Raw genomic sequence first — 26,105 nt, forward strand, 5'->3', positions numbered from 1 at the left:
CTCTGATCTTGACCATTTAACCACTTAGATGTCATGTTCAATAGGGACCGCGGCATCTAAGCCGTTAGAAAGAGGTGTTGGCCCCCTCTGTCAAACCATTGTTCCCCCCGTGCGATATGATGATGGCAGCCTGAACTTCAATACACGCAGTACATAGGTAATGCAATGTATTTTATCAGCAATCCTATAGGGACAAAAAAAGCTTAAAAAAACTGTTTTAGTAATGTACAAAAAATATTAAAAGTTCAAAAAACATAATTGGTATTACCGCATTAGGTAAAGTCCAAACGTTAAAAATTTTACATTATTTAACCCGCCAGATGAATGCTGTAGAAAAAAAAAGACAATGCCAGAATTGGATTTTTGGTCACTTCGCTTCCCCCAAAAAATTGTAAGAAAAAGTGATAAAGTATTTTATTTACCAGAAAATGCTACCAATAAAAACTACAGCTCTTCCCGCAATAGACAAACCCTCACATTGTTCCATCAACAGAAAAATTAAAAACTTATGGGTCTCAGAATATGGCAAAATGTAAGTTTTTAATGTTTTTTTAATGTTTTTACAAATAGTTTTTTCTTTGTAAAAGTAGTATATCATAAAATAAGTAGTACATAATTTTTACTATACGGTGAACAACGTAACTATGAAACCTAAAAAACAATAGATAAATTGCAGGTTTTTTTTTCCCAATCCACGCCACAAAGAATTTATTTCCCATATGGTAATTTAAATGGTGACAGTAAAAACTATAACTCTTCCCGCAAAAATCAAGTTTTTTACACGGCTATGTCGATGGAAAAATAAAAAAGTTATGGCTTTTGATAGGCGAGGTGGAAAAAACTAAAATGAAAAAAAACAAAAGATGGCTGCAGTGCTAGGCGGTTACAGAGTAACTACAGATTCATCAATTGTTTGATATGTCATAGAGACATATCAAAAATTTGCAATGGTGGGTGCCTGGGCGCTGAGACCCCCACCATTGCTGAAGACGGCTCTCATAGGCGTTCTATGTAAGCCATCTTCAGCCTGATGATGAGCGCTGATCACAGCCGAAGGTGCAGGATGCTTAGTTGAGCGCTTTTGCGCCTTCGTTTCACAATTCTTTATGACATAAAAAGTTTGATGAATGTGTAGTTCCTATTTAAGCTTCTTTGCAATAAACTCGCTATAAAACGCTGAGGTACAGCTCTGACCTTCTTTCATGACTAAGGAAGAAGACGGACAATGCGGCAAATGTGGAGATTTTATACTTTATGGAATACTATACAATCATTAATTTAATATGTTTCCTGCTGTTCCATATGGACTATTTGTTCCATAGTTTTACTTTTTTTCAAAGATATAGTAAAAAGCAATTTAACAGATAATGTTATCTTGAGTACATTTTATTCAGCATAAAATTGGTGAAAACAGGTTGATAATTTTAATCAGGAAGTATAATAAATATTAACCTTTATTTTGCATTCATTGATTTTACAATTAGGGTATGTGCACACACACTAATTACGTCCGTAATTGACGGACGTATTTCGGCCGCAAGTAGTGGACCGAACACAGTGCAGGGAGCCGGGCTCCTAGCATCATGATTACAGTACGGGACAGTTGTCCTGCAGAGAGGCAGGGACTCCTAGCATCGTACATAACTATGATGCTAGGAGCCCGGCTCCCTGCACTGTGTTCAGTCCGGTACTTGCAGCCGAAATACGTCCGTCAATTACGGACGTAATTAGTGTGTGTGCACATACCCCAAGGCTGTGTTCACACGCACTGTCAAAAATGACTGAAAATTACAGAGCCGTTTTCAGAGAAAACAGCCTCTGATTTTCAGCCGTTTTTGAAGCTGAAAACGTTTTTTGAGGTGTTTTTTCTAGATGTTTTTTGGAGCTGTTTTTCCATTGACACAAGGAGTTCCAAAAACTGCTCAAGAAGTGACATGAACTTCATTTTATGGGCATTTTTTCAAAATGCCCTGTCTGTCATTGAAATCAATGGTCAGATGTTTCGAGGCATTTAGTTTCCCTTTTTCAGGCGTGAAATGCCTGAAAATACTGCGTGTGAACAAACCCTTAGGCTGGGTTCACACACCCTATTTACGGACATAATTCGGGCGTTTGAAAATACGGCTCCAATGCGTCGGCAAACATCTGCCCATTCATTTGAATGGGCTTTACGATGTTCTGTGCCGACGGTCATTTTTTTTACGCGCCGCTGTCAAAAGACGGCGCGTAACAAAGACGCCCGCGTCAAAGAAGTGCCTGTCACTTCTTGGGACGTAATTGGAGCCGTTTTCCATTGGCACCATAGAAAAACAGCTCCAATTACGTCCATAATGGACGCAGCGAAAAACGCCGGCAACATGCCATTACGTCTGAAATTCAGGAGCTGTTTTCTCCTAAAAACAGCTCCGTGATTTCAGCCGTAATGGACGCTGCCGTGTGAACACACCCTTACTGTGTAGTGTATCTCCTGGTTCGACAAAAAACACATAGATTGTACCTTAAAGAGGCTCTGTCACCAGATTTTACAACCCCTATCTGCTATTGCAGAAGATAGGCGCTGCAATGTAGATTACAGTAACGTTTTTATTTTTAAAAAACGAGCATTTTTGGCCAAGTTATGACCATTTTTGTATTTATGCAAATGAGGCTTGCAAAAGTACAACTGGGCGTGTTGAAAAGTAAAAGTACAACTGGGCGTGTATTATGTTCGTTACATCGGGGCGTGTTTACTACTTTTACTAGCTGGGCGTTGTGTATAGAAGTATCATCCACTTCTCTTCACAACGCCCAGCTTCTGGCAGTGCAGATCTGTGACGTCACTCACAGGTCCTGCATCGTGTCGGCACCAGAGGCTACAGTTGATTCTGCAGCAGCATCAGCATTTGCAGGTAAGTAGCTACATCGACTTACCTGCAAACGCCGATGCTGCTGCAGAATCATCTGTAGCCTCTGGTGCCGATGTGTCCTCGCTCGTCTGACACGATGCAGGACCTGTGAGTGACGACACAGCGTGATCTCTCGAGAACACGCTGTGTGTCTGTGCACTGCCAGAAGCTGGGCGTTCTGAAGAGAAGTGGATGATACTTCTATACACAACGCCCAGCTAGTAAAAGTAGTAAACACGCCCCGATGTACGCACATAATACACGCCCAGTTGTACTTTTCAACACGCCCAGTTGTACTTTTCAACACGCCCAGTTGTACTTTTGCAAGCCTCATTTGCATAAATACGAAAATGGTCATAACTTGGCCAAAAATGCTTGTTTTTTAAAAATAAAAACGTTACTGTAATCTACATTGCAGCGCCTATCTGCTGCAATAGGAGATAGGGGTTGCAAAATCTGTTGACAGAGCCTCTTTAAATTGGCCAAATAATATGTAAGACAGAATTCTCACACAGCATTTTCCTGCGTTTTTGTGTGTTTTTAATGGCGTATTTTCACGCGTTTTTTTTAGTGCAGCCAGAAGTTACATTAGTGACCAGCTTAGTCTAGGCCTTAATGACCAAGCTATCTTTTACGTTTTTCCATCATCTCACTCAAAAAGGTATATCCTTTTATTTTTGCGTCAACATAGTTGTATAATGTCTTGTTTTTTGCGGTACAAGTTGTATTTTTCAATAGCACGATTTTGCGGTACATATAATTTATTGATTAACTTTTATTAACTTTTTCGGAGGTGGGGGGGGGGGTGGGGGGTTAGAAAAAAACAGCAACTTCGCCACACTTTTTTGCATCCTAAATTTACAGTGTTTACCATGTGGTATAAATAACACAATAACTTTATTCAGTTGCTAAGATTGCAACGATAACAAATTTATATAACCTATAAGAATCAGATGCTATAAAGACAGGAAGTATACAAAAAATAGAAAAATATTTATTGAATTACATAATAAAAACACAATTAATAAAAGAAGAAATCCATAAACCAACAGATAAAAAGGACAGTACGCTGTACATCTCACAAATAGACAGGAAGTACAAAATGTGCCAATGAAGCACCCTCCAAAAGTAATATAAAGACTAAAATGAAGTGACCATATATAAATGCAAAAGGTGCTGTATAAGCACATGGGGTATACGGTATTAAGACATGTATTGGGTCAATATGAACATGGAGGAGAACAGTTACACAGAGAAGTGTATAAGCATATCAAAGGGATATATCATACCCATAATGAATGCAGGAGAGACAACACAGCAAACGTTCGTCCCAACGTGCGTTTCGGCGCTAATGCCTTCGTCTGCGAGTACCGTATCACTGTTACTGTACCTGAGCACCCACTAAAGCTATGGCCATGTATTAGAGGGAATAGATATCGTAAATCAAATACTTCTTAAAATCTTACAGTGAATATGGGAACTAATTTTAAATAAAACATTTTTTATCTTTTAAAATAAAAAAAATACAATAAATTAGGCTTCGTTCACATCTGCGTCAGGCGTTCCGTTTGAGCTTTCTGCCAGAATGAAGCCCTGACTGAAACAAACGGAAACCATAGGTTTCCGTTTGCATCACCATTGATTTCAATGGTGATGGATCTGGTGCAAATTGTTTCCATTTGTCTCCGTTGTGCAAGGGTTCCGTCGTTTTGATGGAATCAATACCGTAGTTGACTGCGCTATTCATTCCGTCAAAATAACGGAAGCCTTGCACAAACGGGAACCTATTGTTTCCATTTATTTCAGTCAGGATTCTGACGGAAAGCTCCGATGGAACGCCTGAACGGAGCCCTGATGCAGATGTGAACGAAGCCTTACTAAATAATTTGTTATTAAATCCAGTTATCATTTTTCTAGATTTCAAACATGCTGTGTATTGCCTCAGTGGCTGTATCTTTGTCTGATATAGGAACATACATATATACAGTGGGTGTCTATGGCTCTGCTAGGTGGTATATAGCGTGAACTAACGGCACATCATTAGCAAATTTGTTTTATCATTACCTACATATGATTAAGTCCTACTATTTAGAATTTCACTGGCATTCACCAGCTCTGAGGACCATATACTCTGTGACTTGTGCCTATATAAATATTATAAATGTCTAAGTGCACGGGCACTGCTATTAAAGAGGTTTTCCCATAATCAATATTTTTCACCTATCCACAGGATAGGTGATATATATCTGATAGGTGGGGGTCTGACCGCTGGGACCCCCATCGATACCGAGAATGAATGGAGTGGTATTCCACATGCTCAGCCACCGCTCCATTCATTTTCTATGGGACTAAATGGAGATGTGGCCGAGGATTTTCAGAACCGCTCCATTCATATGGGATACATAGGGACGGCCCGGTAAGCATGTTTTTAGGATTGGTGGGTGTCCCAGCAATCAGACCCCTGTCGATCAGCATGCTGCGCTGTTTTTTCGGTGAAAACGACGTACACCATTAAAGTCAATGAGTTCCGTTGGGCGCTGTTGGCTGTTGGTGTCTGTCCTGTGACGGATACGGCACTTCAGGCTTTTTTGCTGTTCTGCTCCTGTGACGGAGCAGAACAACAAAAATGTAAACCCAGCCTTAACCACATAATAAATATGGCGCATTCCATTCACTCCATTTCATTTGGTGCAATTTATGACAGAATTCTTTTGATTTTACCCAGTAAATCTCCTCAACATTGTTTTCCCCTCACATCTCACAGGTTGGGGGTCATTAGGAGTTTTTTTCTTTTTGGAAAGACCATTTATTTATGTGCGGCTGTAGTCAGGTCCCCCATTCCTACGCATTTCTCTATATTATTCTATTCTAATGTACTAAAGAAACATTCCAATGAAAAGTTCCATTTACTTACCAGTTACAAAAAGTCTGTCTAATATGACAAGAAACAACGTAACAACGTAGTGTGAATTAACTTCTATCAGCTGTGACTGCTCACAGGTAATGTCAGCTTGGTTCTCCGTCTTCTGATATATCGGTGCAATTTTCACACTGTCATTAACTAAGGTTTCTTTTTATCCTATTCAGTTTTATTAATCTAGCCTGTGAGACTAGCCATTATTAAAGAAGAGGTGCAATGTTAGCACTGTGTTGACTATTCTTTGAAGTCCTGTCCAGAAAACTGCAACCCTTGTGCTTCTAAATAAACGTAATAAGTACACCCAGAGCCGCGGAAAACGGCAGATGCAAGACTTTGTAATTAGGATCATTCATCATTTATATTCTGAATACATCATTAAGCAATTGGATATTGTTAGAAAATCTGTGAAATTTTTCATCTCCTGATCTTTTCTGCAGGTATGGTTTTTATTATAGCAGCACTAATTTTAATGGTTTTAATTAACTGCAATCATCAAATTATTTTCTAAATTTAATAGCATAATTTTGCATCTTAATTTGTAAGTCATTTCTTGCTAATTTGAGCTCCACTCAGTTTATTAATACACATAGAATAAACCTAAATGTTACAGAGTATGTTTGTTTTTTTTTAGCAGAAAGGCAGAAGTTCTGTGATGTGCTGATGATCTGGCAGGAAACTACAGTACTGCATGACAGAATGGTGCCCTCTTGTGGCAAGAAACGCTGGCACTAATGCTTTATCACTGTAGATTCTTTGTTATGACAAATGGATAGGGTGATTATTGGAAATCTATCTATCTATCTATCTATCTATCTATCTATCTATCTATCTATCTATCTATCTATCTATCTATCTATCTATCTATCTATCTATCTATCTATCTATCTATCTATCTATTTATCTATCATCTATCTTTCTGCAGATTGAATCTGCCCCCCCCCCTCCGAACGCTAAAGACAGAATTCTGATGACACTGTACTGTATATTTGCAGATTTTTGTTTAGGCGGACACAGATCTGCCACGGTTTTGAATTTGCTGTAAAAGCAGAATGAGCCATACAGAAGAGAAAAAGCAAAATACATTGAGACACTAAAGAGGTCAGGAACTTTATATTGTTAGTGGTTTCCGGAAAAAAAAAAAAATGCTGTGCGTGACTATAACCTTTAAGAAGAAGTGTCTGTTGTTTAACCCCTTAAAGTCCAAGCCATTTTTTTTTTCATTTTTCACTCGCTGCCTTCCTAGAGCCATAACTTTATTATTTTTACGTCAATGGAGTGGTGTGTGAAGGATTATTTTTTGGGCAGGAGGAGTTGTAGTTTTTATTGGCACCATTTAAAGTACCATATAATGGGTGAATTGGAAAAAACTGAGATTCCTCCATGTTTTTTTGGGTTTAGTTTTTGCTATATATATTTACCTTCTCTTAAGGTAAAAGTAGATTTAACCCCTTCCCGCTTTGGCCACTTTTGACCTTCCTGACAGAGCCTCATTTTTCAAATCTGACATGTTTCATTATATGTGGAAATAACTAACTTCGGAATGCTTTTACCTATGCAAACGATTCTGAGATTGTTTTCTCGTGACACGTGGGACTTTATGTTACTGTTAAAATTTGCTTGGTACTTTTAGTATTTAATTGTGAGAAACACCAACATTTTGTGAAAAATTGCAAAAGTTAGCATTTTTCTAAATTTAAATGTATCTGCTTGTAAGACAGGCAGTTATACGACAGAGAATTGTTGCTAATTAACATCCCCCATATGTCTACTTTATGTTGGCATTGTTTTTTGAACATCCTTCTATTTATCTAGGACGTTACAAGGCTTAGAACTTTATCAGCAATTTCTCCCATTTTCAAGAAAATGTATTCTATTTTTTTCAGGGACCAGTTCAGTTGAGGCTTTTAGGGCCTTATATATTAGAAACCCCCAATAAGTCACCCCATTTTAAAAACTTCACCTCTCAAAGTATTCAAAACAGCATTTAGAAAGTTTCTTAACCCTTTAGACGTTTCTTAACCCTTTTAGGGCCTTATATATTAGAAACCCCCAATAATTCACCCTATTTTAAAAACTTCACCTCTCAAGTTATTCAAAACAGCATTTAGAAAGTTTCTTAACCCTTTAGACGTTTCACAGGAATTAAACCAAAGTAGAGGTGAAATTTACAAATTTCATTTTGGATGGCGATCAGCAGCACCTTAGGCGTGATGCAGCCAGGCACTATGAGGACTAGAACTCAATCGGGATGGCGGCCTTGTGCATTGGGACAGCTGCTCATGCACTCAAACATTCTGACCTGTTGTAGCTGCAGCAATTATGGAGGAGGGAGCAGTGGCGCCAGCAGCACTAATCACCTGGGTAAGCCACTATACCCCTTCACTCCTTACCTTGTCCAGGAACTTGGTCATGAAAGGGTCAGCCATAGGGGTCATCCAAAAGCAACTGTTATTCCCCACGGGAACCAGCAGGAAATGAGAATAGCCTTTTAGAGCAGGAGGGCTTTATATTTTCTCCATAATCACCTGACCTGCTTAAACTAATGGAGAAAATATAAAGCCCTCCTGCTCTAAGAGGCTATTCTCATTTCCCACTATGTCCCTGCAGTCAGGGGGCATCTCCCCTTATACAGTGTAGCACCTATCAAACCCACCAGCACATGCATGCACACTGTAAATATATGCAATGAACAATAGGTTAGGCTGCAGTTAGAATAGCAGATATAACATCTATATGTTGAGCCACGGATGTTGGAATTGTTGAATGTCCATTTAGGTTTCATATACTCCACACAAAGTAGAAAAATAGCACTTTAATGTCATTCCCTGCTGGGAATATATAAACCATAATTCCTGTGGTGTGCGTTCTGTATAGTTGTAACAGGAAACAATAGTGCTACAGACTGCAAAGATGATAGGGCCATCAGCTGGCAATGAGGCACTGAAGCAGTTAAGTGAACACTGGGGATGTTACTTTGGGGCATGCGCGAGGACCCTTGCAATGAAAGCTGCTACAGAAGTTGCTGAACCATTTTAGAGCAGTACTTCAAATGAAAGAACAGATTCACTGTGGCTTTAGGAGAAACTAAGAAGTGTCATGACTCTCCAAGGCAGGTGCCTTACTGACTTGCCACATGTCCTGGCGCTGTTAAGGGGCTGCATGGTTGTTCTTTTAGAAACTTCTGCTTTAACCCTCTGACGAAGTCTACTTATTGTATATTTATACAGAGTATTAGTCTTCTGCTTCAGCAAATTCACAATTAATCTGCTACCAACATACATTTTTCGTATTTACTAGGGCCTAACAACAGGTGGCGCAGATGTTGCAGTTAAACTTAGATCCTAGGGTTTAAAGGAACAGTGTCACCACAATTTTTTTTTTAATATGTTAAAGATGTTAGTGCTTTATTAAAAACGTTTGAATTAATTTGTGTGTTTGTGTGTTACTTTTTTTTATTTTTACACTTTTTCTTCCCTATGGGGGCTGCCATTTTTTTTTCCATTTCTGTATGTGTCGATTAACGACACATACAGACATGGAATACGGCAGCTCCAGTCCCATAGGGACTGCGAACGGGGCCCGTTCCATCCACTTTCGTGTACGCCGCTGTGTGGGAACGGCGCATGCGCCGCTCCCACACAGTTCAATTTGAAATGCGCGCCGTCCGGCGCCATTTTCCTGTGGACCTGAAGTCGCGGCCGGACAGTAAGATTACTACTTCCAGTCGCGGCTTCCGGACTTGTGTACATGGAGCAGCGGCAGCAGACGGAGCGGATGGACCGGAGGGAGCAGCGGCGACTGGAGCAGGTAAGTTATTTCTATGTATGTTCGTGTTTCAGTGTGTTTACTACTGTATGTTAACCTTCTACACTGTGTGTTAGCTCAAAAAATGGCGACACACAGTGTAGGAGGTTAGACCGTTCAAACCCCTCGTTTATCCCGGCACTAGCCAGGATAAAGGAGGGGGAGATTCTGAGAGCTCACTAGAGCGAGGGATTTTTACCCAATTTTGCAGCATAAAGCAATGTGGTTGCTTTACCACATGCAATGCTGCAATTTTGGGAATGGCTCCATCTAGTGACCAGTGCTGGGAAATATTATAAATTGAATCCAATTTATAATATTTCCTGACTCGTGAAAAAAAATAAAAAAATTAGAACAATGTTTAATCACCTATACACTAACTGTTTAATTAAAAAAAACAAAAACATGTTTTGCTGGCAACACATTCCCTTTAAAGGGAATGTGTTGCCAGTAAAACTTGTTTTTTTTTTTTTTTAGTTAAACAATTAGTGTGTAGGTGATTAAACATTGTTCTAATTTTTTATTTTTTTTTCACGAGTCAGAAAATATTATAAATTGGATTCAATTGGATTCTAATTTATAATATTTTCCAGCACTGGTCACTAGATGGAGCCATTCCCAAAATTGCAGCATTGCATGTGGTAAAGCAACCACATTGCTTTATGCTGCAAAATTGGGTAAAAATCCCTCGCTCTAGTGAGCTCTCAGAATCCCCCCTCCTTTATCCTGGCTAGTGCCGGGAGAAACGAGGGGTTTGAACGGTCTAACCTCCTACACTGTGTGTCGCCATTTTTTGAGCTAACACACAGTGTAGTAGGTTTACATACAGTAGTAAACACACACTGAAACACAAACATACATAGAAATCCCTTACCTGCTCCAGTCGCCGCCGCTCCCTCCGGTCCATCCGCTCCGTCTGCTGCCGCTGCTCCATGTGCACAAGTCCGGAAGCCGCGACCGGAAGTAGTAATATTACTGTCCGGCCGCGACTTCCGGTCCACAGGAAAATGGCGCCGGACGGCGCGCATTTCAAATTGAACTGTGTGGGAGCGGCGCATGCGCCGTTCCCACACAGCGGCGTACATGATAGTGGATGGAACGGGCCCCGTTCGCAGTCCCTATGGGACTGGAGCTGCCGTATTCCATGTCTGTATGTGTCGTTAATCAACACATACAGAAATGGAAAAAAAAATGGCAGCCCCCATAGGGAAGAAAAAGTGTAAAAATAAAAAAAAGTAACACACAAACACACAAATTAATCCAAACATTTTTAATAAAGCACTAACATCTTTAACATATTAAAACATTTTTTGTGGTGACACTGTTCCTTTAAGGGCGCTAAACAGTCCCTATGGGACATAAGGAGGCTATCACGTCTGTGGGGTATGTGGACCCCCTAGGCCGCTCCGCGATAGCGGAATAGCAGCTGGCCAAACAAAACTCAATAACAGTCTTTAGAACTGGAGTACCTGTATAGAAGTTCTGACAGACATGTGGCGTAGCAGACACTACGGCGTAGCAGACTCCTCGGCACAGATGAAAGTAGGCGTGGCAGATGATGCTTGGCGTGGCAGATGACGCTTGGCATGACCGAAGACACTTGGCGCGACCGATGACGCTTGACGTGGCAGATGGCACGAGGCACAGAGGATGATGTCTACTCCAATACTAGACTTATATTAGGAACAAACACAATTACTAGCTATGGGATACAGGATACAGGAACACTGGGAACATGATACACTTAAGGGACCATTTGCTAACAAACATGGGTAGACACAACAGTGCTCAGGCAATGAGAGCAAAGTCCTGTATGTAAAGGGATTGGCTGAGGAACTTTGTACAGGTGCGCGCACTCGCCCTTTATGACCGGGAGTGCGCACGCGCACCCTACAGGAGACAAAGGGAAACTGCAACCGCGTGTGCTGGCGTTTCTGGGGAGGGAGATGCCAGCATAAAGAAAGTGTCCTGCGGTCGCGGCTACCAGTAAATTGGATGTGCCGGTGGTCAGCGACCACAGGAAAAACAGTACCCCCTCCCCCCCTCTTCTTAGGTCCAGAGCATAAGAGGAACTTCTTGATGAGAGCTAGTGCATTGATGTTCTCTTCTGGCTCAAGGCCCAGAACCTCTCCTCAAGACCAAACCCTTTCCGGTCTACCAGATAGAAAGTGTTTCCTCCTACCCTCTTGTAGCCCAGGATTTCCTTCACCTTGAAGATGTCAGAAGAACCGCTGGGAGAAACTGCAGAACTAGTAGATTTGCTGTAGCGGTTCAGGACCACAGGCTTTAAAAGAGACACATGGAACAAGTTGAGTATTTTGAGAGTAGGAGGCAGCTGAAGCTCATAGGAGACAGTGTTTATTTGTTGTAATACCTCGAATGGACCAAGGAACCTGGGAGCAAATTTGTGGGAAGGGATCTTCAGACGAATGTTCCTTGAAGAGAGCAAGCCCTTGATCCTGGGGAGAAACTGAAGAGGAACCCTTCTCTTGTTATCGGCATATGCTTTCATACAATCAACTGCCTGAAGAATCTCGGACTTGATTTGCTGCCAGATCTGAAGAAAAGTCCTGAATGAAGAACTGGCTGCAGGCACTTGAGACATAGTTGGCACCGGAAGAGGAACTCGTGGGTGCTAACTGTATACAATATAGAATGGCGAAAAAGCAGTAGACTCACTATGGTTATTATAAGAGAATTCTGCCCAAGGCAAAAGCTGTACCCAATTGTCATGTTGGACAGAGACATAATGACGGAGATACTTCTCTAAAATTTGGTTGATCCTTTCCACTTGGCCTTTATAATGTGGGTGATAGGCAGAAGAGAAGTCCAGCTTCACATCCAAAATATTATACAGGGCTCTCCAGAATTTAGACGTGAACTGTACACACCGGTCAGAAACAATATGAATAGGTAGTCCATGAAGACGAAAGATGTGTTTAATGAACAGATCTGCCAGGTGAGGAGCTGAGGGAAGGCCCAAAAAAAGGAACAAAATGTGCCATCTTAGATATGCGATCCACTACTACCCAGATCGTAGTACATCCAGCATGGGGGAAGATCAGTGATAAAGTCCATAGCAATGTGTTGCCAGAGAGCATCAGGCACTAGTAGAGGTTGGAGCAAACTAGCAGGTTTAGAATGAGAAGACTTGTTTAGGGCACAATTAGCACAGGAGGAAACAAAGTCCAAGACGTCTCTAGGTAACGAGGGCCAGACGAGCAATAAAGTCCAGAGTCTTGCGGGCACCAGAATGCCTGGCTAGTTTGGAAATATGACGAAGAACAGTGACTATCTAGCTTGACCAGGGTTCAGTCACTGTGCAGACTGCAGATATATAAGATTTTTGTGATCGGTGTAGATAATTATGGGGTGAGCAGAACCCTCTAGCAGGTGTCTCCATTCTTCCAAGGCCAATTTGACACTGAGCAATTCTTAATCCCCAATAAAGTAGTTGCACTCAGCAGGAGAGAAGAGTTTGGAGACGAATCCGCAAGAAAAAAACCTTACCCTTGGAATTTCACCAATGAAAGAGTATGGAAAAGGATCCGGGAAAAAAGGAATGACACAGAGCGCTCCTCTAAGGTGATACCGTAGATTCAAAAACAGATGGCACTAGCAAAGGTGTTTTAGGAAAATACACTCACCTTTGGCACAACTCGATCATCTAGCGTGTGGCGACATTGAGCTCCATACATAGGCAGTCTGCTGGCCTTGGGAGTGGACACCGGTGGCTGAATAATTAGAGGAATCCGATGTAGGAAAACAGTTCAAAGAAGCTTGAAAAAAGAATCACTTCTTGCTGAAAGCGATCCTGCACAGGCGTTGAAAGTCGGCCCCAGTAACGGAAAGGCCTCTCAGTAAATGTAGTATAAAACAGCTTTATTGCTTAAAAAAGACAAGCGTGTTGAAACAGCATATGTCTCTATATATGGATCTGGAAGCCAGGAAAATATATATATATATATATATATATATATATATATATATATATATATATATATATACTGTATATATATACTGTATATATATATATATATATATATATACATTCCTGGCTTCCAGATCCATATGCTGTTTCAATACACGTCATTTTTAAGCAATAAAGCTGTTTCATACTTCATTCACTGAGAGGCTTTTCCGTTTTTGAGGAAAACAGCCGACTTTCAACACCTGTGCTGGAGCGCCTTCAGCATGAAGTGATTATTTTTTCAAGCTTCTTTGAACCAATAGAACAGGCATCAGCCTCCACGAAATAAAGTTACATCAGGATGGTGAAGAACAGTGGCAGAAGTGAAGGCACTCTTGATGTTGGAGAATGCTGACTCTGCCTTAGGGGTCCAGTCCTTAGCGTTCGCTCCCTTTCTGGTAAGAATTGAGATGGGAGCAGTAAGGGACGAGAAATTTGAGATGAACTGACGATAAAAATTAGCAAATACAAGAAATCTCTTTATAGCTCTTAGACCCTGAGGACGTGGCACTCCAAGACGGATTTCACCTTTCCCGAATCTATTTGAAGACCACGATCATGGACAATATAGCCCAGGAAGAGCAAGGACCTCTTTTAAAATACGCACTTCTCCAGTTTCGCATATCATTTATTCCCCCTTAGTCGCAACAAGACTTGGCGTACATCCTTCCGATGCGTCGTCAGATCGGATGTGTAGATTAAGATGTCGTCAAGATAGACCGCCACACAGACCTACACAAGATCATGGAAGACATCGTTCACGAACACTTGGAACACAGCTGGAGCGTTACACAGTCCAAAGGGCATGACAAAAAACTTGTAAAGACCGTTTCGGGTGTTAAATGTGGTTTTCCATTCGTCATCCTTGCGTATATGAATCAGGTTATATATCTAGTTTAATGAACACCTTAGCTCCACAAATTCTGTCGAAGAGCTCAGAGATAAGCGGCGAGGGGTACTTGTTTTTTACCGTGACTTTGCTCAATCCACGGTAATCAAGGCACCGTCGGAGTGACCCATCCGTTTTCTCCACAAAGAAGAATCCAGCGCCGGCTGGTGAAGTAGACTTCCTGATGAACCCCCTCACCAGGTTCTCCTTGACATACTCTGACATGGCCTGGGTGTCAGGCAAGGAAAGGGGTTAGACCCGTCCACGAGGGAGTGAAGCTTCAGGAAGCAACTCTATAGGACAGTCTTGCTGAAGACCTCAGCTTAGCTAGTATACTGTGGAGGCATTCCAGAGAGTGACTGAGGTAGTGGAGAAAGAACAGGACGAACCTGAGGCAGGCAGCAGTGCAGACATCGGGGTCCCCCCGGGAGGACCTTTCCAGAGTTCCAATCAAGGACTGGAGCATGTTAGTGAAGTCATGGCAATCCCAGTAGGATGGGGTTGATAGCTTTGGATAAGACATAAAAAGCTATCAGCTCTGAATGAAGGACTCCTACCTGTAGTTTCAGTGGTTTGGTGACTGACAGGATAGGGTCAGGCTGAGGTCTTCCATCTTCTGAGGTGACCACTAGAGGTTTCTCTAGAGGAACTGCAGTCAAGTGAAGACGATCAACTAAGTCCTGCTGGATAAAATTTGCACCCACTACGGAATACAAGTAAGCAGGCACACAGTGCGATCCCAAACTGGTGACGATTGATACAGGAATAGACAGTCTGGGAGAAAATTTAGTATTATGGGTAGATTCACCTAGAGTTGTCTCTCCATTCAAGCCTAGGTGCTGGAGATTCCTGGTTTCTGAGGGCATTGGCGCACAAAATGTCCCATTTGACCACATTAAATACACAATCCAGAAGAAAGTCTGTATTGCCGCTCTTGGTCGGACAGTCTGAGTCTGTCTCTTTGCATTGGCTCCTCCAAAGGTACAACAGGAGAAGGAAGAAGAGGTTTTTGAAACTTAGGTGCCAATTGATAAGATCTCTTCTCCTGGCGAACTTCACAAGTGCACTCTTGGATCCTCATATGGATCTGGGTTGCTAGCAGTATCAAGGCATCCAGGGTAGAGGGAAGCTCATGAGCTTCTAGTTCATATTTTATACGTGGGGATTGCCCCAAGAGCCTCATTATTCCAAACCAGCTAAACCGCCAGTGTACGGAAAAAGGTGATTGTATACTCCCCTACAGTTGATTCCCCTTGATTGAGGGTCAGCAGTGAGGCAGCTGCAGAGGATGTTCGACCTGGTTCCACGAACACTGTACGGAAGGTCTCTTAAGACAGTAGTAAATCAGAGTATTCCGGACCCTCTCATTCCAAGACAGGTTTCACCCATGTCAGGGCTTTGCCAGAGAGGAGAGCGATAATAAAAGTGATCTTGGCCTCATCAGAGGGGAAGAGATGGGCACGTAACTTGAAGTTAATCGTACACTGGTTAATGAAACCTCTACAGGTTTTAGGATTCCTGTTGTAGCGAGGAGGTAGGGGCAACGAGACTGCACATCCAGGATAGGCAGGAGGGATAGCAGGGGGTGGAGCAGCGGTAGGGAGAGAAGGAAGATCCAAACGGTTAATTATGGAGTTTACCGCCTGTAGTAGTTGATCCTGGCATGCCCGGAAGTCATGCATGTCCGCTTGCATCATTTGGACTGCACTTTTATGTTGACCAGCGGGATCCATGGCCTGAACGTACTGTCATAGCTGTGGCATATGTGAACCCACTAGGCCGCTCCAACGTAGCGGAGTAGCAGCTGGCCAAACAAAAGTCAATAACAGTCTTTAGAACTGGAGCACCTGTATTGAAGTTCTGACAGACACGTGGAGTAGCAGAAACTATGGTGTAGTAGACTCCGCGGCACAGATGACGTTTGGTGTGACTGATGACGCTTGGCGTGGCAGATGACACCTGGCACAGAGGATGAAGTCAACTCCAACACTAGACTTCGCTCAGGAACAAACACAATTACTGGACACAGAATACAGAACATTGGGAACAATGGGAACACTGGAAACAGGTAACAACTAAGGGACCATTTGCTAATGAACATGGGTAGACACAACAATGCACAGGCAAGGAGAGAAAAGGCAGGGCCCTTTTTAAAGTACGGGGTGTAAAGGGATTGGCTGGGGAACTTTGCATAGGTGCGCACGCTGGCACCCTACAGGAGACAGAGGGGAGCTGCAGTGGCGTGTGCCGGCATCTCTGGGGAGGGAGATGCCAGCATGAAGAAAGTGTCCTGCAAAAGTGGCTGCCGGTAAGGTGGACATGCCGGCGGTCGGCGACCGCGGGCACGACAGGGACACCAGTACTGTATAGTAAATTGCAAGTGGTAGTTGGTGGGCCTTGTTACAGATTTTGCATTGGGATCCAGGAGTTATGCCTCTGCTTATATATTGTTAACCAAAAACTGAGTGAAATACTCTTACAATTTCTAAATAACTTACCGTCTCTGCAAGCACTTTGACTCATGGTACTGAAGTCTGCAGTCCTTTCAAATACTTTTTGTAGACCTCTCAGTGACATATTATTATCAATAACATCCCTTGATACCACTCCTCTGATACTTAACAGTCTGTATTTGTGCAGGAGAGTTACTTTGTAGTTACATTTACTGTCTCTAAGGACTGCTAGTACAATGTATTAAAATTGTTTGAGCTTGAGTCAAAGTCTTTGGTAAACTATAATTAAGAACTGAATAGATAAAAGAATAAATAACGGCATGGGCAAGTGAATTACTTTTTTAAACTTTTTTTTTATTTTACAGAGCACTAATTAAACTTAGGCTTTGTATATAAAGTATATTGATATTTGGTGACTGTTGATTCATAAATTGCTGTGTTAATTCACTAATACATAGTCACATAGCAATCAAAATGGACAGGGCACTCTGATTTGTCGGTTATTCGGGCCAAAAAACTATTTCTGCAGAGGGTCAACTTCAAATATGTACTGTACACCCTTCACCTTAAGGGGAAAGCTGTCATCTGTTCTGGCCGCTGCTGTCAAAAGTTAATTGCCGTTATCCCCTCTCCTAAGCTCCTCCTCTCACAATACATAACGGTCTGCAAACATTTTACGCCTTTTATGGTAATAATCCTGCAGTCTCGTTCGTTCCTCTCCTTATGTCCGCCCACCGCCGAAAACTGGTCTGCCATACATGCCAAAATCTCATCTGAGCGTGCATGTGCCCGTCATGTATGGTCTAATACCCTTCCCTGCTTCGTCCAGGTCTCAAATCTAGTTACTGCGCATGCACCGCTGTGGTGTCCCGTTGTGCGCACGCACATGAACAGGACATTGATGCCCAAGCACAGGATTTCGTGTGTGCCAGGGGGAGGCAAGGAGCTGTCAACCAAAAAGTAAGGAGGCCGGGCAAACTCCGAAAGGTTTGAGGAATGAAGATATGTCTCTTTTCGAACTAAGATTTGACTCTTTTATGCTCATTAGCATACGGCAGAAGAACACAAAAAAATGGAATACTAAAGGTTGAGAGCCTACTTAGAAGATAATTATAGGTTACATAAAAATGTTTTTTCACCCACTTCCAAGCAGGTATTGCTGGTTTAATAGGTAAAATGCTGGTGACAGGTTCCCTTTAAAGTGAAGCTCTACATTTTGACTTAGGCCCCATGCACACGACCGTATTTTTAATCCGTAATTATGGACCCATTAATTTCTTTCAGTATTTTTACTGATCGGTGTCCGTGCTGAAAAAATGATAGAACCTGTCCTATTCTTGTCCGTAATTACGGCAAGGATTCTCTCATAGATGTCTATGGGAGCTTCCGTAAATACGGACGGCTATGGATGTGCATCCGTATACGGTCCGTATTTACGAAAGCATTGCTATGCAACATGCTGATGACATAATGTGCATCCTGCCTCTTTTTTATGGATCCGTATATATGGATGGAATACGGACCATATTTACGGACACCCTTGCAAATATATTGGTGAACTACGGATCAGTATTTACGAACAGTATTTCGGGATAGATGAAAATACAGTCGTGTGCAAGGGGCCTTACATTGGCACTCTTTGACCAGCCCTTACGTACGGCCTCTGTGGGCTGCCAAACAATGCTTCATAAATTGTCGTATGTACGGAGATATTTTCTCCTAGAAGCAATACATACGGCATCTGATGGTACATGCAACAATGTTTTTCTGTATTTTTTGTATGGAATCCAATCTAGAATGGCTGCTCTATTATGGCTCCTAGCAAAATGGAGCAGTAATACGGCCCTGTGTATGAGACCTATTGGTAAAAAATGTAAATTCTAGAACTTTATTTTTTACATATTTTCATAGTATGTTTGTTGTTTTCACATGTTTAGTTCATTTTCACTCTATGCAGTGTAGTAGGACATCTGTTGCTAACTGGAAGACATCACCAATTGGGCCAGCTGCTTCTTATAAAATGTATAATGCCACGGTCACATGTGGCATATTTGTTTTTGGTGTGTATTTCGCACCACTAAAATACTTGTTCATGAGTAGTGTCATAAATAGTTTGAAACTTCAGAATTTATTAGCACTGTGTCCTAACTTCCTATTTATTACACCATTACACCTAAATAAAACTAGAAACCTCTATTATGTTAATATCTAAAAATGCTTATTGACAGTCCACATATGTAAATGGACAAATCCTTTCAGTTACCAAAAGGAAAAAAATCATTTGTGCATTCAAGATAAAGATACACTGTTCTGCATGCAAAATGTCAGCAAAGTATATAGTCATTTAATATGGTTCCATAATTGATAGCTTGCTGTTCACTTGTTCAGGTTCCTGGAAAATTATATGCTTGCGTTTCAGGGTAACAGAGAGCATTTACTCTACTAATGGAAAAGTATTAATAGTTCTATAATATGAATTGTAATTACAGATCAAGGAACAGTAGATGGGTTACATTATGGACTATAGATACTTACATCAGAAGCCCTGTTAAGTATTGTGATTATACTTATTTATATGAGTCAGGTAAAGGGGCACCAATTTCACCGCTGACTACAAATGGCCTTTGTTCATCATCCTTTATTTACTACCACTCAATCCAATCTGCATTTCAACTAAGGAGAGTGTCACTTCTGTAGGTCAAACATTTCTTTGCTTTCTTACAGGTAAGGCAAATTATATTTGTGGGGGCTCAAAATTGCCTTTAAAGCATCTGCAGAAAATCATTGGAAACCAATAGAGAACTTTAGTTATTTATATATAAAAAATTGAATATTTTTTATATATTATTTTCCTGTTTTGACTATTTTATTCAGATTGTTTATTAAGTTGAATTACTGAACTGTTCATTTCCACTTTTTTTTAATGTACATCTTCGTTCCTTTTAATACTCATCTCCATATTACAGGATGGATTTTGAGCAGCGCCGCTGATCTCATCAGACTCTTGGCTCAGTCTGTTCTGCAGTGGTCAGTTCATTCTGTCTCCTGTCCGGAATTACTTAAACCAGCAGGAGCCATGATGTCTGCTGCTCAAATTGATATAAAATATATGATTCCTCAGCTTCATTATAAATCAGTATATCCTCAAGTATTGTTAAGCTAAGTGGAACTAAGATTGAGTTTTTTCTTCTACATTTATTTTGCATTCTCATAGAGTAATATTCTGATAATTGTTTTTTAACTGTCTCTGGACTTTCACTAGTATGTGATATTATGTTACTATGCCTCTAATAAGGAGCTCTGTTTACAGCACATGGTTCTAAAGCGTAAAGAAATAGTTCAATAAATATAATTGGCTTCATAAAGTATAAGCAATCCTTTGCCAATTATGGAAGTTTTCTCATCAAAGGCTTTTACTGTCTTCATAATTTACAGTAAATGTTGTTGGTATGTGAATGGGTTTTTTTTTTTTAATCTTTGCTCAACCCCATGCTAGAGGAAATGTTCCCCTCGGTATGGTGAGTATGATGAGTTGCATGGACCGCCAAGTTGTCTGATTATAGCTATAAAGACCTAGAGTCCTAAACAGTCAAACTACTAACTATCTATTAACTAAAAATCCCCTGATAGGGTATATGATATTTGTTTTTCTAAAAAAAACCTTTTAGTACAATATTAAAATTATATTCAATTATAAGTGCACTCAAAAAAATGAAAGCTAAATGATTTTGTCTGATGCTATTTTGCCTTCAAAATACTTTTAATAAATTATTGAACAAAAAAATCATTACAAAATATACTGCCTTCCTACATGGTTATTAAAGAGAACCCGGAGATCCAAGGTGTTTGATCGGGTATTAGAAGTGCTTTAAACTTTATCATAATGCAGTCATGGTGCAGACAGAACAACATACCTGGCAAACTGCAATGTGATGGGAAATAATATGTTTTCTGTGGTTCTATACCTTTAATATTAATGCAATGTGACGGGAAATAATAGTTTTCTATAGTTCTGCACCTTTAAACCCTACACCTTTAAATTATAGAAATTATTCATAAGTTGTAGACACTTATTCAAACACTTTTAATACACAAAAACATGTACATGTAGCAATAGAACAAATAGGATGTTTTCCTCTACTATATGAAATTCTTGCATTTACGCTCTTTTCTTTTAATACAAAGCATTTTGCTAGTGAATTATTTGCTATAAAATGTGTGTTTAGTATTTTGCTTCTATTAAGTACGTAATCAAATAATTATGAAAATGTGCCTATTATTTTGCTACCATTACTCTTATTTAACTCTTCCTCAGGTATGCTGTTGTATTTAGTAATACAAGTATTAATATGGACTACCCAAACATTTGCCATATTGAGCCTGACAGCTAGACCAGTCTTTACAATGGAGTCACTGAATGGTACTGAAACTGAAGAGCCCAAACAAGCATTTACTGTTCCCCTTGATCTAGACCTTGAAACCGTTGAAACTGATCCAGTCACAGATGGTGGAACTCAAGTAAATTCCCAGACTGCTATAACATCAACAGTAACCCCTGCTTTAGTCAGCGTGACAGGTGGAGGGGAGAACAATATTGAACTGCACGAACTATCTACAACGAGTATTGATCCCAAGCAACCAATTACTTTGAATATATTCAACATGACCATCACTGAAAGTCCTGTTCCTCCACTTGGTAGTTCTTCTAAAGAGACTGGGGACAATAGCACCTTAATCCCATTACTAGATACTAACAAAGCCTATCCATTTGATGAACAGTTAGAATCTTTCTTGGAAATACCGATGGAAAACAGTACAGAAGTAAAACAGTGCTTCTGTAATATTCCCGGACCTGCAGGACAAAAGGGAGATAAAGGTGACAGAGGGGATCCAGGTAATTTTACCTGTTAATGGCATCATGTATCATGTCTCATTAGTCTGTGAGAGATAAGACAAGTAATATGTCACAGTCATTTGATCACATGGGAACTTGTTACAGGTTATATGTCGGGGTGACATCTTGTGTAGAAAAGGGATAAAAGGATGTATACTCATGTACTTACATTACATACATTAAAATGAGTAACCTAAAACTGAGCTCTATGGCTTTCTGTTGAGATAATGTATTAGATATATAGATGCAGACGTAGCAGAGTTGAGTTTCACAAATGTAGGAAAGCTGAGTTTGGCACAACGCCTTTTGTTATCTGTGGCTGTAGCATTCATGTTCAAAGTACTTAAATACTGGTGCTTAATTACACATACTTTAATTTTAATATGGCCAATGCTTCCAAATTTTATCAGGATTACAGGCATGTATAAAAGATACTTTATTAAATCTCTAAATCTGTTATTACTATAGATTTGGGGTATTTTTTGTGTCATTATTGTGGCATTATATCTTAAACTTTTGACTGTTATTAGTTTTTGACCAACACATCCAATTGGTGGACTACATTTTATAAATATTTAAATAGCTGAGATGAGTGAATTTCCTACAATTCTTTTCAGGTCTGATTGAATTGAATCCACCGTAGATTCTGTCTGAATAAATTCGCTGTGAATCTTTACTGCCCCTATTGCCCTGGAAACTCTTGTCTGACTCTTGGAGGCCTCCTTCACATCACGTTATAGCCTTCTGTTGGAGGTATACGTTGGGAGGACTCCCGACATATATTGTACCTCTGACGGAAGGCTGCAACTTATCTCACTGTATAGGCATACAATCGGATATGGCGCCCAAATGCTCTCCAAACAGTTTTCCCTTTGCCCTTAGCAGCATGTACAAAACCAGTTGTGTACATGCTACTAGGGGCAATAGGTAGGCTGTGAAGAGGTGTAGCAGCTGGAGTCCCACATCGTGATTTAGGGAACATCCCAGATACTTCAGGAACTTCCGGTGCTCAAACCCCTGAGTTTGATGTGTTAGGCAGACAGGGGAAGCTCCTGTGATCCCTGCCCTGATGAGCCTCTGAGTGCTCTGGGGCGCACTTTCCGCCTCCACCCTCCTCATCTATGCTGCCCGCATTTCAGCCTCCCCATATCAGAGGAAGTCAGGTGACTCCTCTCTCTAGATGCCCCATTCTGTGGCCTTTGTACTCCACATTCACTTGCACAGCAGTCCATCTGTCCTCCTTCAAAGCAGCCAAAGACTTTAATTGGCTCTTATTTCCCAAGGGGTAGCCGCAGTTATGTAAGGCAAGATAAAAAGCAGCCAGGGGCTACTTTGAAGGGGGGATAGTCGGGCCATTGTGTGGGTTGCTGTTGATTACAAAGGCAACAGGCATCAAGAGAGGAATCACTTGACTCCCTCTGGTGCAGGGGGACCGGAGTGCAGGCAGCATAGACGAGGATGGTGGAGGAGGTAAGTGTGCTTACGGGCACTCAGAGGTCTCATTGGGGCAGGGATCACAGGAGCTTACCCTGCCTGCCTCACACAACAGACTCTTGGCATTGGGCACCGGTAATGTAAGGGCAGTTAAATTAGGAGCTTTCCCATGGGCAGAGCTTCACGATTCAGGGAGGAGAAGCTCTCTAAATCCCGATGCAGGACTCCGGCTGCTACAACTCTGTGTACATGATGATAGGGTCACCAGGCCGGCTGAGTGGAGAGCATTTGGGTGACTAATTCTACTGTGGGCCTATACAGTAGTATAAATTGCAGCCTTCTATCGGAGGTATATGTTAGACGTCCCGACATGTACCTTAGGCGGAGGGCAATAACGTGATGTGTAGTGGTCCCTTAAATATCAGTCGACATTCGCCGGTGGATGCAATTTTGCCGTAGCTCGTGCGCCGCAAATCCCAAATGTTTATGGATTTAACTAAATAGGAACTTTAGGGAAATACAGACTGAAATACATTTGTGTACAATCGATTCGCTCATCTTTACTTCTTTATGATATATTATACTCTATTTTAGCTTACTCTACCAAATAATTCTATTGAATGATGCCTTTACAATGTTGTGAAATCTGTTAATGACATACTTCTACATCTTGTAGGTGAACCTGGAAAAGTTGGTAAAAGAGGACCTCAAGGTTCGGAAGGTGTCAAGGGAAAAATGGGACTTGCGGGTACTAAAGGTGAAACCGGCATTACAGGTGATAAAGGGGACATTGGACCAAAAGGTGATCCAGGAAACAGTTGTGCTCTTTGTGAAAAAGATGAAAGAGGAGAACAGGGAGCTCTAGGCAATGATGGTGCTGGAAGATTGCAAGGTACCAAAGGTGAACCTGGCAATCAAGGTAACATCGGACCTAAAGGAGACCCTGGGGAAAAGGGATCAAATGCCATAGATGGCATACCCGGAGTTCCTGGGGAACTTGGACCAAAAGGAGCTATGGGACCTAGAGGCCCCGCTGGACCAAAAGGCGATCGAGGTATGCTGGGAGTTACGGGACCACCAGGTTACCGTGGACCTGCAGGAGTACCAGGAAGGAAGGGAGATAAAGGACAGAAAGGAACTCAGGCTGACCATGACAACATTGCATTTTCTGTGGCTGTTCGAGGACAAAGGAATGTTTTTTTACCAGGACATCCAATAAGATTTGATAAGGTTTTTGTTAATGAAAATAAACCATACAGTGTAAACTCAGGTATATTTGTTGCCAACATTGAAGGGGTATACTTTTTCACATTTCATATAAGTTTATCATATTCATCTCTTATGATTGGCCTGGCTCACAATGGTAAGATTGTTATACAGACACAAGCCAGACAATGTGAGCGTAATGTTTGTCAAGCCTCCGGATCGGTTCTGCTTCATCTTAGAGAAGATGATGAGATTTGGCTTCAGGTTTTAACTAGTGCCCAAAATGAAATGATTTCTGATGATTCCGACTCACTCTTCACAGGATTTATACTGTATTCTCTTGAAGACTAGGGCTATAATTTAAGAGATTGAATGATGTACTTCAGCATTTTACATTTGAATTATTAAATAATGGAATACATTTCACCACGTTTGAACAGTAAAGAGATAAAAAACATTGTCAAGCCTGTCATTTTATGAATTTTCATTCAGTTGCATATGGGTCAGCTTGACCCTGTCATCATCATCACACAACTTATGGTTACTTTTCCTAGATACAAAGTATAAAATCACCCAAAACTATCCCAATTCATCCATTCGTCTATGCATTTTTCAGTGTAATTGTATTAAATATTGGCATTCACAATTTTCTTAAATGGATAATTACGTTTTACGAATATATGTATGCATTAACATAAATCTGTGAATTATAACCGGTAATAGAATTAAATGCTATGTACACCTTTTAAATACATAAATATATATATATATGTATATTTATTTATTTAGGTAAAATTTGCATCAAATTCACAGCAAAATCCACAGTGGATTGTCCGTCATGTCTGAACGGGCACTAACTTTACAGAGTTAATATTTTGCTAGTCAGGGATAGAAAGTTACCAGTGACCATAATTAAATCAGCTCTTCATTGCAAAAACCCTGCAATACTGGGTTACCTAAAGTCACATCTAATGGCTTATGTAAATAAAGCTTAATCAATGTATAATGAAAAGTTTAGTAACTTTATAACATTCCTCATTTTCAAGATCTCTTCTTGCTGTTAGTTATTAGAAACATTATTTTCAGAAGCTGAAAACCCACCCTGATCTAGTCCTGCTCACTTAGCTGATGGACTTGTCAGAATGTATCAGACTAGGTCAAGACATGTTTAAGGATAGTTCTACACAACGACTTTGGCCACGACACAGGTCGAGCGCCCAAAGATCGCTGTGTTGCGCTACATACATCGCAGTAATGCAAGGGAATGTGGCCGCGTTGCTCCCCACAAATTTGACAGTAGCAAGAAATACATTAAGCTTTGATTTCTTGCAACTTGCAGATCACAACCGGACCACATTCACTTAAATTACTGCAATGCATGCAGCAATCTTTGAACGCGCGAGCTGTGTTTTGGCCAAAGTCGCCATGTAGTCCTAGACTTAAGATTTTCTTAATATTGAATAGGTGATTTAATCTATTAGTACCTACCTAAGTTGTATAGCCTCAAATGATGACCTATTGGGGTCACTTGAGGACTGAAGTTGCCGCTTAGGCAATACTTTGTGAGCTAAACACAGCAGCAGCACCAAACTTTCCCTGTGGTGAATGTCAGGGTCTTACTTCCACTGATACATTATAATAAACTCTCTG

The 26,105-nt window shown here is 40.9% G+C and overlaps 1 protein-coding gene across 1 annotated transcript; it reads left to right on the forward strand.

The window, feature by feature from the left end:
- Positions 1-21,238: 21,238 nt before the first annotated feature.
- On the forward strand, positions 21,239-24,806 carry LOC142760851 (uncharacterized). Its single transcript, XM_075864028.1, has 2 exons — positions 21,239-21,815; positions 23,926-24,806. Exons 1-2 carry the CDS (start codon positions 21,239-21,241, stop codon positions 24,804-24,806), a joined length of 1,458 nt encoding a protein of 485 aa, XP_075720143.1.
- The last annotated feature ends 1,299 nt before the right edge of the window (positions 24,807-26,105 follow it).

Source organism: Rhinoderma darwinii, chromosome 4 (genome assembly GCF_050947455.1).
Source record: "Rhinoderma darwinii isolate aRhiDar2 chromosome 4, aRhiDar2.hap1, whole genome shotgun sequence".
NCBI lineage: Eukaryota > Metazoa > Chordata > Amphibia > Anura > Rhinodermatidae > Rhinoderma > Rhinoderma darwinii.